The sequence below is a fragment of the Pelmatolapia mariae genome, linkage group LG5 (genome assembly GCF_036321145.2).
Source record: "Pelmatolapia mariae isolate MD_Pm_ZW linkage group LG5, Pm_UMD_F_2, whole genome shotgun sequence".
Taxonomy (NCBI): Eukaryota; Metazoa; Chordata; class Actinopteri; order Cichliformes; family Cichlidae; genus Pelmatolapia; species Pelmatolapia mariae.
The window spans coordinates 25,211,536-25,227,108 of NC_086231.1; the positions used below are offsets into that span (position 1 = coordinate 25,211,536).

Here is a 15,573-nt window from a genome sequence, read left to right on the forward strand (position 1 = left end):
GAGCAGCTGGAGTATCAATCTCCTTATGTGTTCATTGTGTGTGTGTGTGTGTGTTTGTCCATCCTATGCACCCTAAGATATTAATAGCTTGCAGTTGTTTCTTTTGAGTGTACACAGCAGGTCTTTGTGTTTGCATAAGAAGAGTCTGCTTGTGTGACAGTTGAGGGTGCATACACGGCTAACAGTGCTTGTGTTGGTGTATTAAGTGTATTAATAGTGCCCATTTGTTTCTGCTGAAGGAACACTGTGGCTCTCTGAGCAAGTTTCAGCATATGTAACCGTGCCAGTTTATTTTTAGTGTCACCTGTCATTTAACACTTGTGTTATTGTGTGTAATCAAGCAAGTGCATGTGATTGAGGACAGTGCCGGTTTCTCCACATATTAGTAGCATTGCACCACTTGCTTTAATGAGTGTGTGTCATGTGTGTGTGAGCGAGGCTGTGTGTGCTTATATGTGTATTAATAGCATTCTCATCTGCCCACAAATGTTTCTGTATATCTGTGGCGTTCGTGCGTCTGGATCTCAGTTAGGCCGAAAGACGATTTGTCACATGAGCATATGTCTTGGGCAATATCAAGAATTTTTCCCTTAGAGATAGGCGAAATTGTGATCACAGTATTAGCTGTGGACGTTGTCGCATGGAACATCGACTCAATGCTAAAGGCAGAACACACAAATCTCTGTGGTTAGTTTTATCTTTGATTTTATTGTGAACGTTCGGACTTGAGGTGATGATTTCTAAGTGGCACAATGTTGATGCTTCTTTTTGGCTACTGCTATTTTTCATCAGCTATCAATTATACCCACAACATGCAGTTTTCCCACTTGAACTCTGCGATAACTGATAAAACTTTAAGTTCATGTAGGGGAGAAAAGTTTGGACGGCACAAAAGTCCAGAATATGCATCCCTGCTGTCAGTAGCTTCAACCTAATTTGAATTATATCAGTCCTATTGATAGATTTAATGTGATTTCTGAGTAAATTTCCAAACATTATCGGCAGATTGAAAATATTGGTTCATTGTATGAACAGTTGGCAGCTTTTGCAAGACAAACGTCTAAATATAAAATAAATAAATGTCTCATAGGACAGAAATATGTTCAGGTATCTCTTATTGTGATTTAAGTTCAATAACTGGTATATATTAGTGAATGAAGTTTACTTGCAGTAAATAAATTTGCTGTTGTGTGCATTTCTAGATGAGTTGATCAATTGTTTGGTTTTTGTTAGCTGTCATGTCAACACTAAGATTTCCAAGAAGCTACAGCAGTGAATTTAAATTAAATCCCAAAGATGAGGGTATTCAGTCCTACTATGATAGAAAATGATGAGAAATGTAGGAAACTGGAACCATACAACTATACATTTAATAACTCAATCCAAGGAAAACATGTTGAAATGTCTGCAATGAATTTTCTGTATGTCTGTGGCATATGTTTCATTATGAGATGTGTGTAATTATTTAAACATGCCCACAAAACTGAGTTGGTGGAAACATCTGGAATCACGACGGGTCCAGTTAGTACAGCAGAAGCAGTGACGATTAGCCATTCGGCATTGTGGGTGGGATTAATGCCGTTGTTGTGTGGTTGTCAAGCGTTGTCATGCTGTGGGCTCGACACAGATATTTTAAACAGCCCGTGCTCACTTTTTAAGCACCCCTAAGGCATAGCTACTGATTGAGAAACAGAACAGGCTTAACTCCTTTTACTGTGCTTTGGTTTGCTCTTTAAACCCTGGCAAAACCAGTATGAACAGCTCTTTAGAACACCACAACATAAGTCATGCATACCTGCATTTAACTTCAACAGGACAATAGCAGATGCAAATATGTGAGCGCGTCTTTCTGTCATGGCCATCAGTGCTGCTTTGGCGACTGTTCCTTCAACACTCTTAGTGATGATGTGTTGCTGAACTGGGGTGGGAAAAGGTGAGGGGTCAGCAGTTCGCTGCAAATGGGAGGATATAACTCCCATAGTGTGATTCTCCAACTCGACTTCTCACAGACAAACAGACAGACAATTGTTGAAATGGTTTCATTATTTCTCTTCCAAGGCTTCCAAGAGGTCATTGTTTTTTGGAAGAGGGGGAAAAAAAGAGATAACTTTTGGCCAAGAGTGCATTCATATGATTGGGATGAGTCCGAAATTTGCCTGAGGACACACACAGGACACACACAAATGCGCGCATGCACGATGTACCTCTCACTCTTAGGACTAACAATGAGGCTTTAAAGCTCTGAAAGGTGTTGGCTATGCATTCCACACTGGGACAGACTACACACATGTTTACATAACTCTGCCCTTAATCATGCAAATGAAGGCATGAACCACCGTTTGACCTGATGGGAGCACCGACTGACTTCCTTTACGTACTTCAAAAGAAAGTACTTCAATGACTGATCATCTGAGCATGGTCTGATTCAGATCAATAGTCTGCGCAACCCATCTCCACCCACGGACATTCATCCTACTCTGTAATCCAGATATTACCAGATGTTATGTGACGGATCGTGGCCTTTACACGCCCACACATGCAGAAATATAGGCAAACATCTTTTTTTTTCCTGTAAAAGCCAGCACCTGGCATAAGGCTGATTTGACTGAGAAAACAGGTTCTCATATTGACTTCCTACTCTAATTCGCTCGTGTGTCTGTGGTATACTATGTATCGCTGACTGTTATTGCACACTAATAAGAAGACTATGTACACTGAAGGACTTCTTTGTTTCAAATACACCCTGCAGTTAGTAAGAATAAGCTTACTGTCTTCTGGTACAATCTAGCTTTTTGCTGCTGCTTACGGTCTTTGATTGAACTTTGATTTCCCTATTACGCTTCATTTTATGCCCGTTCTCTCTCACAAACAAAAACACGAGTTCACATGATAAACAACAGAGTGATGGTCCTGTTAGTGTTTTTTTTTTTTTTGAGGAGCAGAGTGTATCAGTAGTCAGCTGAGCTGATCTTAAATCAGGAACAGGAAATGTGATCTGGGGCTCTGGCCAGCCCAGAACACTGTCCCTATTGTCAGAGCTCACACAGGGAAAACACTCGGGACTTTTAAAGGTTATCTGTCCTGGGAAAAGGTTAATATTCTCCTCCATAACTACCCTACAGGACAAAGAGACACCCAAAATGGATACCGGATGATGACCCTATCACTAAATATGTCTTTGTTGTGCCTCTTACTATAAATGTATAAGTTTATTTGCAATCAAGAGGGGTCAGAAAAAGGTTCTCTATCAGTGTTTGCTCAACTGTTTTTAAACCACTGACGAAATATACTGGAAAGATGTGATTAATGCTGGTGGTGGAAGATCCCTAACTGGTCAGCTTAGTCATCAATGCAGCATGCAAAGCGAAAATAAAACATTTACATGGTCAGTTTATGATCTCAGCTCGATAAAATCAATACTACAGCTCCCATTTAGACCATAAATTATTTGCTGGTTGACAATGAAAATAAACTGGCGCGTACCGTGATAATCTATCCAGTGCCTATGATTCACGAAAAGAAACCAAACAACTGGAAAACAACAGTTCCTTTGTCCTGTGTGATAGATCTCTATCGCATCATCTCAAAATGAATTAGGAATTCAAGAGAAAATGTATCCACATCTACTCTGATAATCAAACACATGATCTTGGGCTCTTCAAATCAGGCTTTCATTAACGCCAATGATTCCTATTATATTGTATGTCCCACTGGTTTTGTGGGAATCAAGTCTATGACGACTAGCGTCCCCTACAAGATGAGCCAAACCAACTGGTTAATCGCTAGGAAAATTCTCTAAATAAATACAGTGATTTAGTATGTTTTAAACCACCATTTATTTCTATGACCCCCCAATGCAAAGTGAAACTAGGCTTCATGCTGCAAAACCAAACAAAACAACACTGACTGATATCAGCCCCCACCACAGAGAAGCTACTTAGACCAAAGTGTCACTGTCAGTTCATGTTTGCTGTGTGAGAAAAAGCTAAAGTTAAGTTGACTGCGAAAGGCGAGGGTCTACCATAGGCAGACAGTAACACAATTTCTACATCAGCATTGTAAGTGTGAATCATCTTTTCTTTTTGTTCTCTTTGCCATAGAAGGCCTAGTCATAGTGACTAACCCATGTGCTGCCACAGCCTGTGGGCCAATGGGAATAGTTTAGGTAAGGTGATAAGCTAACAGCAAGGCCTGGTAAATATAATATGATCAAAGTCTTTATTCAGGGATACACTTTTGTAAACACAAAGGGACATAGATGTGAGCAGAGAAATCTAAAAGGCAACAGAAAGGGGCCGCGGGGTGTAGGTGGTGTCGATTCCTCTGGCACGGCCCACATTAAACTAATGTAACTGTATCTCTGTAACAGCACTAAAGGCTATGACCTCATCTCGTGGTGAGAGAGGGAGCAAACCTGGACACATGAGACCATTACACCAGCATGGCTGCTGTGGGTGTGTATATGTGGGTGTGCTTTCATTTTCCCTGGACTGAAGGGGCTTGGGTGGGATTGAACTATTTTCTTATTCCACGACTTCTCCCATATTAAAGCACATCAGCCCACAGTCCATCACACAACCAAACATTTGTTTCCTAGTAGTGAATGAGCAGTGGAGTTTGTCAGCTATGGGCAGATATAGATCCAACAGGAAATTCTACACTACCACTCACAATGAGGCCTTAACGCCATAATTGCACACTTATTTGCCCCATTAAACGCCCTAAAATAGTCATGTTGTCTGTCAGATTAGATTACCCGGCCACCTTTTGTTACACATTCAGTTAAATACTTCCATAGCAGGGTCATGACCTCGAGACATGGAAACTCACTTTATTTAAAATAATAATAATAATAATAGTAATTTAAGCAGTTTTTAAACAGTTGTACACCAGCGGGTTTTTTTTTTTTGAAGTGTATAACCATCACGGTCATGTTAGGATTTACACCTGCAGATTTTGGACTGAAGTCAAAAGATGGCACTGATACAACGGCAGTGCTTTTTGTTGTAGCGTTTTTTAACAGAGGAGCTGAAATTGAATTCACATTTTCACAATACAACAGTGTGGACACAATAAGTAGTTCGGCTACGTGCACAAGAAAGCAATAAAGTGACAGTGGAGACATTTTTAGGATATGTTTTTAAAGTAATTAGAACATTTACCACGTTTTCTAGCTACTTTTGCAGAACACTTTAAGAAAGTAAACACCGCCTACCTTTTGGAGGTGAAGTTCAAAAGCGACGTATTTGAAACTTTCAAAGGCACCGGTGGGAGTAAAAATTCCGTTACGAGGCAGCTACATCAAGTCGGGCGAACGTAAGCACAGTCCAACAGCCTATCCTCGTCATCTTCGCCGGGGCTTTTCCTCCGTTATTGTGACAGTTATCTGACTGCGCGAGGTAAAATTATCAAAAGCGACGGCTCCAGCCGTGAGCGCGCGCCGCTGTCTAAGCCGTACGTGCGTACGTACAGTATAACATCACCTCCGCGCTCCGAAATGTCCCGGTAATCAACTTATGTAAGAGAAAGCGAGTGCACTGCTTTCTATTTATCTGTCTCCTTCTCACCGAGTTCGTCTGTCGGTGTTGAAACTGCTGATAAAACCAGCTGGAAGTCTCACTTTCATCCGCGTGTGTGCTGCTGGTGTGCGGGCTCCATCTGCTGAACTCCGCGGGGTAAGGGAGATGCGGATGTGTGTGTGTCTGTGTGTGTGTCTGTGCAGCGTACCTTCTGCTCTACATCTGGCATGAAAAAAACGTACCAATATATCCACAGACCGTTTCAACATAGATTTATAATCAGTTTTAATCACGTTGTTGTTCCTGTACTTTATGCTATATTGCAAACTGTTGTGAAACACTCACTGTGTACACGTTGCTAGTACTGAGTTGGACCCTGTTTTACCTTCAGGACTTCCTTAATTCTTCTTGGTACACATTCAGCAAGGTTTTGGAAACTTTCCCTGGTCCGCATTGACGTGACAGCGTCACACAGTTGCTGCAGATTTGTGAGCTGCTCAACCGTGACGCAATCTCCACATCCCAAAGGTGCTCTGGATTGAGGTCTGCTGAGTGTGGAGGCCAGTGAACTCATTGCCATATCCAAGAAACCAGTTTGAGATGATTTGAAGTTTGTGACATGGGGCAGGAGGCAGCCATCAGAAGATGGCTACACTGCAGTCATAAAGGGACTGACCTGGTTAGCAGCAATACTCTGATAGGCTGTTGCCAGTTGCCAAGATAATATCCTCTACATCATTATGCCACCAACAGCAGCCTCAACCATTAATACATGGCATGATGGATCCATGTGTTCATTCTGTTTGCAACAAATTCTGACCCTACCATCAGATTAACACAACGGAAATCGAAAGTCACGATATTTTTCTAATATTCTATTTTTGTTCACTCTTAGTGAGCCCATTTGAAGTGTAAACACAGTTTCCTGTTCTTAGCTGTCAGGCGTGGCACCCTGTGTGGTCTTCTGCTTCTGGTTATTTCAGTTATAGTGTGGTACTTTTCCTTTGTCTTCTGACATCATCAAGGCATTTTCAGTCAAAGACTAACTGGATCGTTTTTCTCTATTTTTATTTTTGTTGATTGTTCCCTTTAAACCCTAGAGATGGTGTGGAATAGATCAGCAGTTTCTGAAATACTCAGAAAAGCCCATCTGGCACCAGCAACCACTTCACATTCAAATGGCTGATTAGACATTTGTGTTAATGAGCATTTAAACATGTGTACCTAATAAACCGGTCAACGAGTGTATCTACTGTATACTGAGTGAAAGCTAGTTAAGCCAAAGTAGATGATCTTGTTCTGAAACTGTGGAAATGGTAGAATTGGTCTCCATTCTATTGTAGGCTAAGCAGACTTCAATATTTTCTAAACGTCAGAGTGAACTTTGTTTTTCATAGCTCCCCCTCCAACCACCAAAAAATATATATCTTGTATTTAAGATTTAAGATGTCATGGCAGGAAAAGCAAAGGAATTACTTACATTTTCGTTTGCCCTTGCAAGACACGAGAGTCTGACAGCGTGAACACTGCAGTGACTGATTTTAATAATGACACCCGTGCTTTTCTTACCGTGACATGTCATCAATCAAAAAGACTTGTAGCTACAGTCATCAGGCTAAAAATGGAAAAAAAAAAAATACACACATGCATCGTTACTAAATTCCACTTCCAAAAACAGAAGAATGCAGGTATTGCAGTAGGTAACAGTTGACTGAAATACAATAGGATGAGTCACCACTGGTGACATAACAAAAGCCACGCTACACATCCCCACAGCAACAGCATAATTTAACAATGAGTAAAGTGAAACCACCGTAACGTTGATTAACACGATCCTTAACGACTTTCACAATACATCTATAAAGATATGAATTACTTTCTGTGTTTGATGTGCAGTTATGTAGACACAGCAGTTGCTGATTTGCTGCAGGACGACAATGCAGGTGAAATGTTGTTTTTTCCTTATTAATGATCATATTGCGCAAATAGTTAAACAGTTAGTTAAATAGTTAGTTTTATAGCAAATACATTGTGCAGTTTTATGTTATCTCACATGTAAATCTGACCATAGAAATGACCTGGAAGCCATGGAAGTCTGTGTTTACCTATTCTGCTAATTTTACTTTTTAATTTGTCATCTGACCACCATGTGAACCTCACTGGACAGTAGATCTATCACATTGTCCGTGATAATATCGGTATAATATAAAAGTAATAGATTGTGATATCGTTGCTACAGCAACACCATGCGTTTGTGTTCCACGGTCCTCACAACAACGGGACAAGCCCAGGTATCTCTGACAGCAAGAGCCAAGCCTCCGATGACGATTTAGTACCTAAAAAAGGAGCTACTTGAACAATGCACAGGACTCTGAAAAATATGCAAGAAAATTGCTCCTGCTAAACGCACACCAAGCAATGAAGCCATGAAAAAGTCAATACCATATGTCACCCCTCAGATGTTTTTATTTTGTTTCCAAGGAGCCAAAATTTTATTTAATTTTTTTAAGTGAGTCTTGAGCAATAGTTCTCCAGGCTTTCCAATGTCTTTCAGAATTTTTCTTTGGACATTGGCTGATTTTTCCACTCATTTTCAATCCAGTCCTGATCATTTTCAGGTGAATGTTTGTTTTGGGGTTTTTTTCTTAAGCCACTTAACACTGACCCATTCAAGCATAAAAAGGCACCTTTCACAAGAGATGAACCAGTGTTGTTTCTACACATTGCAGACAACTTATCAAAGAACCGGTTTTAAATTGTGTCTTTAGGCATTTGTTACTAGCAGCCTGTTGGAAAAATATACAATCTGTACCAATTTCTTTAGCTGAATCGATGAAAAATGCCAAAGAGAACAGTTTAACAGGCATAAAATAATAATTTTGCACCAACAAAGTGATTCCCAAAGAACTATTAGCTGAAAACTCATCTCGGCATGTTGTGCAGTGTGTCCTTAAAGTGAAGGTAAAACAAAAAGAGTTTAAAAAAAAAATCCAGCAAAGACCTGAGATATGCACCTGGACCTTCGCTTGATGCACTTGCTGTTCATTGAAGTCTTAGCAGAAGCTTTCAGTAAGCCATTCTTATAGATAAGAAACAGGGAGTGAAGGCTGAGGTATGCTAAATTACAAGAGAACAGGACTGAAAATCAGTGGCAACAGGTCTAACGGAACGAAAGGCAGCAATCATCCAAATAAGAGCTTTGAATGTCCTTGAAGGAGCCTGGAGAACTATTCCTGAAGAGTATCTAAAGGAATTATAAGAAGTCTTGGGTAAGAGAGTGGAGACAGTGTGGAAGAATAAAGGTGGCCTATTGAAATACCGACTTTCAAGATCATTAGAATTGTACAAACTCTGTGTTTGCCTTTTTGCTGTATTTCCATGTATAATTGCTCATGCTTCAGTGAATCACTGCACTTATCTCCAATGTTCCTTTCAGAATATAAAGAAATGAGAGATGACTAAAGACGTTTGCCTAGTACTGTACTAGCAGCTGGTGATGTGTGACCCAAAAGTACACAAATGACTCAGCCAAGCATCGCTAGCTTCACTCCATAGTTGCACTCCATGACAGGACGAGCAAATGGTGGATGGAAATTACTGCCGTGGTTAAGCAGCTGGTTAAAAGAGCTCGACCCGGGACACAACATCCCAGGTAGAAAATATTCCTCAGTTTTGTCATGTGACAGTATTGCATAGGCTCCTTAAGCTTTACAAAGTTAAGTATCTTTAGTGATTAAACTAAAAAGTCATGTTCTTACTTTCCTTAAAATTTCCAGGGAAATTTTCAGTAGATTCCCATTTTGATAGTTTATTTATTTACATTCACCCATAAATGCTGCTGTCCTCGAGATGTAAGCATCAATAAAACATTGTTCAGGAAGTTTTTCTCTATATCATAAAAAATACTATCGAGAATTTTCTTGAAATATCTGCCGTTATGTCTCTCTCTCTCCTCTCCTGGACAGCAATATGCTATTTTATCGCTAAAAATACTCACACGTTCTTTTGCATCCATGCTCATCCAGATTAAGTCAGCATAACTGGAAAACCTAACATAAACTAATCACAGAGAGAACAACTGATAACTGTCAGCGAACTAGGTCAGTTCTATTTTTTTTATTTCATGTGACTCAGACTGGTCCTATGATGGAGTCAGTAGATTTGTGGTTGTTAAATTATGTACCTAAAGGGAAAATTGTGGCCCGAGAATTAAAAAAAAAACTCCTATCAACAGCACTTTGTGCTTTTCCTTGTACTCTTGGCAGGTTTTACCAGTCCATCCCAGAGTCACGGGGCTGACTGTGGCCTGAATCATTTGAGATACGTTCAAGCAAATTGAATTTGATTCGAGTTTGAACAGCACATGCTTCAGACAGAGCTTCTCCTATTTACAGATATAGAGGTCAATTGGAAACGGTTGCTACTAAAATTACATTTGCCAAAAAATTAGCTTATTTTGGATTTATTAAATCATTCCATGAGCTGTTATTAAAACATCATTATTCATATTAAGGAGGGCAAAAACAGGCTTCTTTCAGCTGGCAGTGATCACTGTCAGCTGGAATTTGCAGCCTAATAAGGTTGGTAATAATTTTATTTTATTTTTTAATATTTATGTTAATACATTGTCTACAGATGTCAGTAGAGCTCTCCCTTCTTACTTTTCACCCTCACAGCATCACTTTATTGCCTTTGCAGTCAACGAGCACTCTGGCTGCTGGTAGCACTGAGTATTTAGATTTCAACATGCAAACCTTTTGGATTCTGGACAGTGGGGTCTGATTAGACCCTCCAGTAAAAATATCCTCACCTTGGCATAAAGTGATAATGTCAGCGAGGTATCGGGGCTCAATTTCCCCCCAAATTCCCAAAAGGATATTAAAACGGAAAACACTGGTAGGGAGCGATAGAGTGAAATGGCACACGGGATACATGGGAAGGACTTCAAGGTGGAGGTTTGTGGCCGGTGGGGCTCGCTCCTCATTCAGTCACAGGAAGCCGGTAGGAATGAGAGGAATGCAGTCAGGCAATACGGTGATGGAGGGAGCAGCAGTTGCAGGGCAGATTGCCAGAAAGAACGGAAAAAGGAAAAGACAGGAAGAGTGAAAAGTGATTAAAGAGTGAAAAAAAATGGCAGGTCTCGTTTACCAAAAACAGACACCCAGTGGCAGTTTGTTGTTGCTCACTGTGCAAGTGTAATTTCTTTGTCTGATACTGACCACTGGATGCGGATAATTTGCATGATATTGGAGGGGTCAGGCACGGAAATACCTCAGTACATTATTGGGATTGGGATTGGAATGTGTGGAGTTATCAGTCGGACAGATTTCCTGAAAATGGGTGGAAGCAGAGGATCCATAAACAACAATCAGTTGTTGTTTTTTTGTCATCCTACCTTAGAGACACATCTGTGCAGACAGAAACGTGCTTCGACATGAAGGGAAACATGCACGCAGATGGCGCTATGTACAGTCTGTTTTACTTATCCAGTTTTCTCTTTCATTCTCATATGTTTATTTTGAAAAGTTTGCTCCTTTTTTTCTCACTACTGTGCCAGTTATTCCCGTTTTCCCACAAAAAGACTTTAGCAGACGCAGTAAACTGACAGAAAGCGTGCATGAGGGGATGGTAAACAGGGCGCGCTCAAGCAGCACAGGATTGAATATTTGCTGTGTGCCACCTCAAATGAGGTGCTCACTTCCAACCTCTGCAGTCTTTAGGCTCATTGTTTTGGTTTTGCACCACTTTCCTGTTTAGATTAACGCTAACTCTCATTAGCCTCTTTTTCACGTGCAGCTGTATTTTATCATAAAAGCTAACATGATCTACTGTTAAGTACAAGGATGCAGGAGCATCAGATAGATAAAAGTTAGCCAATGAAGATGCTTCAACACTTCACAGGGAAGCAGCGGTGCCAAACATAAGACCAGGGGGCCAGAATCGGCCTGGCAAAGACTCCAGGCTGGCCCACTGGAAAATAGATAGATAAACAATTAAATGACAGAAAACCTCCTATTTTTTCACTATCTGCTACAGAAATTTGATCCTTTTTCAAAGTTAAAAATTATGTAATTTAGAAAAAGTTTTGTTTAATAATTACAGTCTGAGAAATGAGCTACCAGAACTTTTTGATGTTAATTTTACACATTTATGTCACACAATTTAAGCCCCAAAAGTTGACATACTGTCCAAATTGTACTTATTTTTCCTGTATTAAGAAATCTGATAGACTAAATTTTAGTTCAACTTCTTTACACTGACAGAAGGAGTTTCACTGGTCTGGCCCACTTAAAAACTGTTTGTGGCCCACATTGTAAAATGAGTGATATATTAGTGTTGTGTTTATAGCTTGCTTTGTTTCCTCAAAGTGAACAATTTAACACAATTAATGGTGTTTTAAGCTGTTAATGTGGTATGCAAAAGTGATTTAAATGAAAGCCATTAAAAATGAAAAAGACAAAAATCGTGTATTCAATGTAAAATTGTGGTTTTTGAACTTGTGTAATAAAACCATAGCACGTGTTCAGGTGGGCCTCGCTAAGCTTGAGCTAGCAGCTGTGTAGTAACTTTGAACCAAGGAAGGCTGCTGGAGGCCGCTCTCAGCGGCGGGTGCAGCGTCTAAAGCCTTTCCATTCCCGACAGCAAAGCGTAGGAAAGCCACAGAGGGGAGCGACGGCGCTCATCGCTCGCCTGGTTTCTTGGGAAACTGTCTGTGACACTGGAAAGTGTCGCTTTGTGACGCCTTCACACTCCTCTGTGAGCGCGTGTGAAAAACATTTCAAAGTTTGGAGCAGTGTATAAACCTCTGACAATGTGTTCAATGTGGCTTTTAACGCATTTTGCATATCAGACTGCACAAACCCGCGAGGTGGTGATTTCACTGAAGCTTCTGTAAACTTTGCTCTTCTTGAAAGAAAGGTCTTAAGATGTGGAACTGCGCTTGCAGCGGCCACAGTGCATTTCTGAAAATCCTCCTGCTTATAACCCATGCTGTTGCCTACATAAAAATTTAAACAGAGAGGAAAGCAAAACCCTTAAGATATATAATCTTTCCTGCTATGAGAGCTTTTTGGATCTGGTCTTGTCATTTTTGAAGCTCTCTAATGAAACTACTTCCTCCAGTTCAGCTCAACGCCGCCACAGATCAGGCTCTTGCAGTAAAAGTACACTTCCACAAGATGGTAGTATAAATATTAATGACTGGGTCATTTGTTTTTATTAATCAAAACAAACAACAGCCTGAGAAGATGGACCTGAGCTTATAAAAGGACACTCACTAGAGGCTCTCGACATGTCCTTCCTCATTGCTTTATAGTGCTCACTTGACTCCAGTTTGCAGCCTCTCCTGTCATGAAGAACCCTCTTTAGACCAGAGCCGGCCTGATGAAAGCCGCTCTGATTTGCTGCACTTCTGGCCTGCCGTGAAACCAAGTTACGGTACTCTCAATCAGCAGCTCGGAAAATGTAATGGGCCGGTGCAAATCCACAGGTTATTTTGGTGCTCGAAAACAAATGATGTGTTTAAGGTTTGATCAGAAAACAAAAATTATTGGTGGAGATTTCCAAAAATAAACAATGACCTCAGGTGAAACCTTTAGAGAAAGCCACAGCAGACTGCAAGACTAATGTCGCAGATGTCAAAATGAAACATTTTTAGCAGTCCTTCCTATGGCCTCAGACACAAAGTCTGAAACCGAGAGGGAGAGTGACGTCCCAGAAGGCCACTTTTAGAAGACCGTGGCCTCTTAACCTGTTGCCCCCCGACCTTTACAAACCAAACAAACCAGAACTCTGATGATTTATCACAGCACCAGAAACACAAACTACCAAGTTCATCTACTTGTTTGTCTTCTCAAGCTTGATTTCACATTTTGCACTTTGTTCTTCTCCAATCAAATCAAATAGGTTGTCACGTTCCAATATACTTTCAAAATGGCCACAAATATCCATTATTATTAATTAATCATTTTGTCTATGAACTTCCACATGTTGCTATAAATCCTCAATATACAAGTTTTAAATTTCTCTTTTAATTCAGCCAAACAAAACTATGTAAAGAGCCGTCATATCCCCCATTACTTTAAAGACAGCAGAGCAATTAAAGTCTGATTTATAGTCCTGAAAAACCACGTAGCTGAGTCTCTAAATGTGTAGCAGCGCATGGGAGTAAAAATAGAGCCAAAGTTTAGTGTTTTGAGCGAGAGAGGAGCCAAAGGCCGAAGCCAGCGTTTCATCTTATGCAGGAAGATTTACAGTATGTAGAGTCACAGTGCACGAAAACAAGGAAGAGGTGGTGAAAAGCTATACCTGCTGTACAGTGCGCCCTTCTAACTTTACTTGCGTTCTACAAATGAGGCTTGGCAAGAACAAGACAGGCAAACATCCCCCCCCAAAAAAAGCGTGCCATGTTAAAGCAAGATTTGTCATGTCAACACATTTTCAGTGTTCCTTTACTCGTGATATCCTTGGTTGCTGTGCCACCAGTCAACTCTCACTATCAAACAAATCTCTTTCCACCTTTTCGCTGTCTCTTCTCTATCGCTCTGTCTCCTCCAGCAGTTCATCGCAGCGAGGGACTGTTGTTTTCTGTCTACTCGTTTTAGGCGCTCTTATACTTTTCGTGGACACACTAAGTCTCCAGGGTGCCTGGTTCTGTTTCCAATTTTCTCCCCTTCCCAATCCCGAGAAACAGCACATCCAAAACCAAACAAATAAAGCCAGAAAAAAACAAAACAAATGGAGTAAGAAATCATTTATCCTTGTTACCCAACCGCAGTGTCCTTTCCGGGCATTTGATAAATATGTATGATCCTAAAGTGTTTGCATACATTACAGTGTGTGTAATAAATTAAGAACAAACCCAATCTTCTCAAAACTCACAGCCAAACCAAAACTCTTAGCACTTAAAACCACTGTCCAACAACTGGACCAAAAAAACCACGTCCACATCTGCAAGTTTAACTAAAACTCCACTCCTAAACTCATGAAAGGCTGACATACTTTCCTGGTGATACATTTACGTTCAGTCCCTGAAGAAGACTCTTTTTTTTTTTTTAACACAGCTGTTAATTATTCCTTCACAGATAGATAGAAAATAGAAAATGTGCAAAATCTCACCGGCTTTCTGCGCTGACATTCAGCGAGTGGTCCTTCTGTGCTCCCACAGCGAGTCCAGTCAGTCACAGGAGGCAGTGGTGGGACGGAGTGGAAAGCTCAGGGAGAAGATAGCTCCTGCTCTGACAAGGGAGTGGTGGTGCTGCAGCGCCGGAGCCCAACCGTGCGCTCACAAAGCGAGTCACAGTCAACTGCTTGACACAACCAGCTCCCTCTGACTTTTCTGTGTCTTGCACTTCCTCTCATGTGAGCTGAACTATCTCGCTGTAGTTTTTTTTCTTTTTCTCTCTCACTCTTTCTAAGTCGCTACCCTTAATTCTCTGTTTCAGAGAAGACACAGTTGCTCTGCCCTATCACACACACACACACACACACACACACACACACACACACACACACACACACACACACACACACACACACACACACACACACACACACACACACACACACAAAGTAACTTATTTGGCAGGGCTCCCCTTGCACCAGAAGCTCCAGAGAGGAGGGAGGGGATGGGGTTTGTGGACATTGCGTGTGTGTGTGTGCACGCGGGCAGACAAAAAGAAAGAGAGAGCGACAGATTGTGTAGTCACTTGCGTCTGACAGACAATAGCAGGAAGTGTTGCTTTTGGATGCACAAAGTACACAAGAATGAAATAAGAAAACTGCGACAAGCGTGAAACTTTAATGATTTTTTCTTTTAAACATTACAGTGGTGCTTAACTCTCGAAGTGCAGCAAACACCGAAGCAACAACAGCACGATTATCACTCGGAGAGTCTCAGACTTTCTTGTATTCGATGACATAGCACAATTTACACTAGTTTGGATGTTTTTTTGTTGTTTTTTAAGATTGTAAATGATTTTAGGTCATCCACAAAACTTTGATGCCTCAGAGTGGATCTTGTTAGAAATTTGCAAAACAACACGTTTTTACCAGT

At 40.8% G+C, this 15,573-nt stretch overlaps 1 protein-coding gene across 2 annotated transcripts in view; it reads right to left on the reverse strand.

The window, feature by feature from the left end:
- LOC134627946 (histone deacetylase 7-like) overlaps positions 1 to 14,928 on the reverse strand; it is a 40,425-nt gene extending 25,497 nt beyond the window's left edge. Inside the window, exon 1 of one of the 2 annotated variants that reach the window (XM_063474445.1) lies at positions 14,637 to 14,928. In XM_063474445.1, coding sequence (XP_063330515.1) covers positions 14,637 to 14,655 — 19 coding nt within the window. In that variant the 5' untranslated portion in view covers positions 14,656 to 14,928. Of the gene's footprint in view, positions 1 to 5,215; positions 5,441 to 14,636 lie in introns of those variants that run through there. The other variant, XM_063474446.1, reaches the window with a different exon arrangement.
- Positions 14,929 to 15,573: the final 645 nt, after the last annotated feature.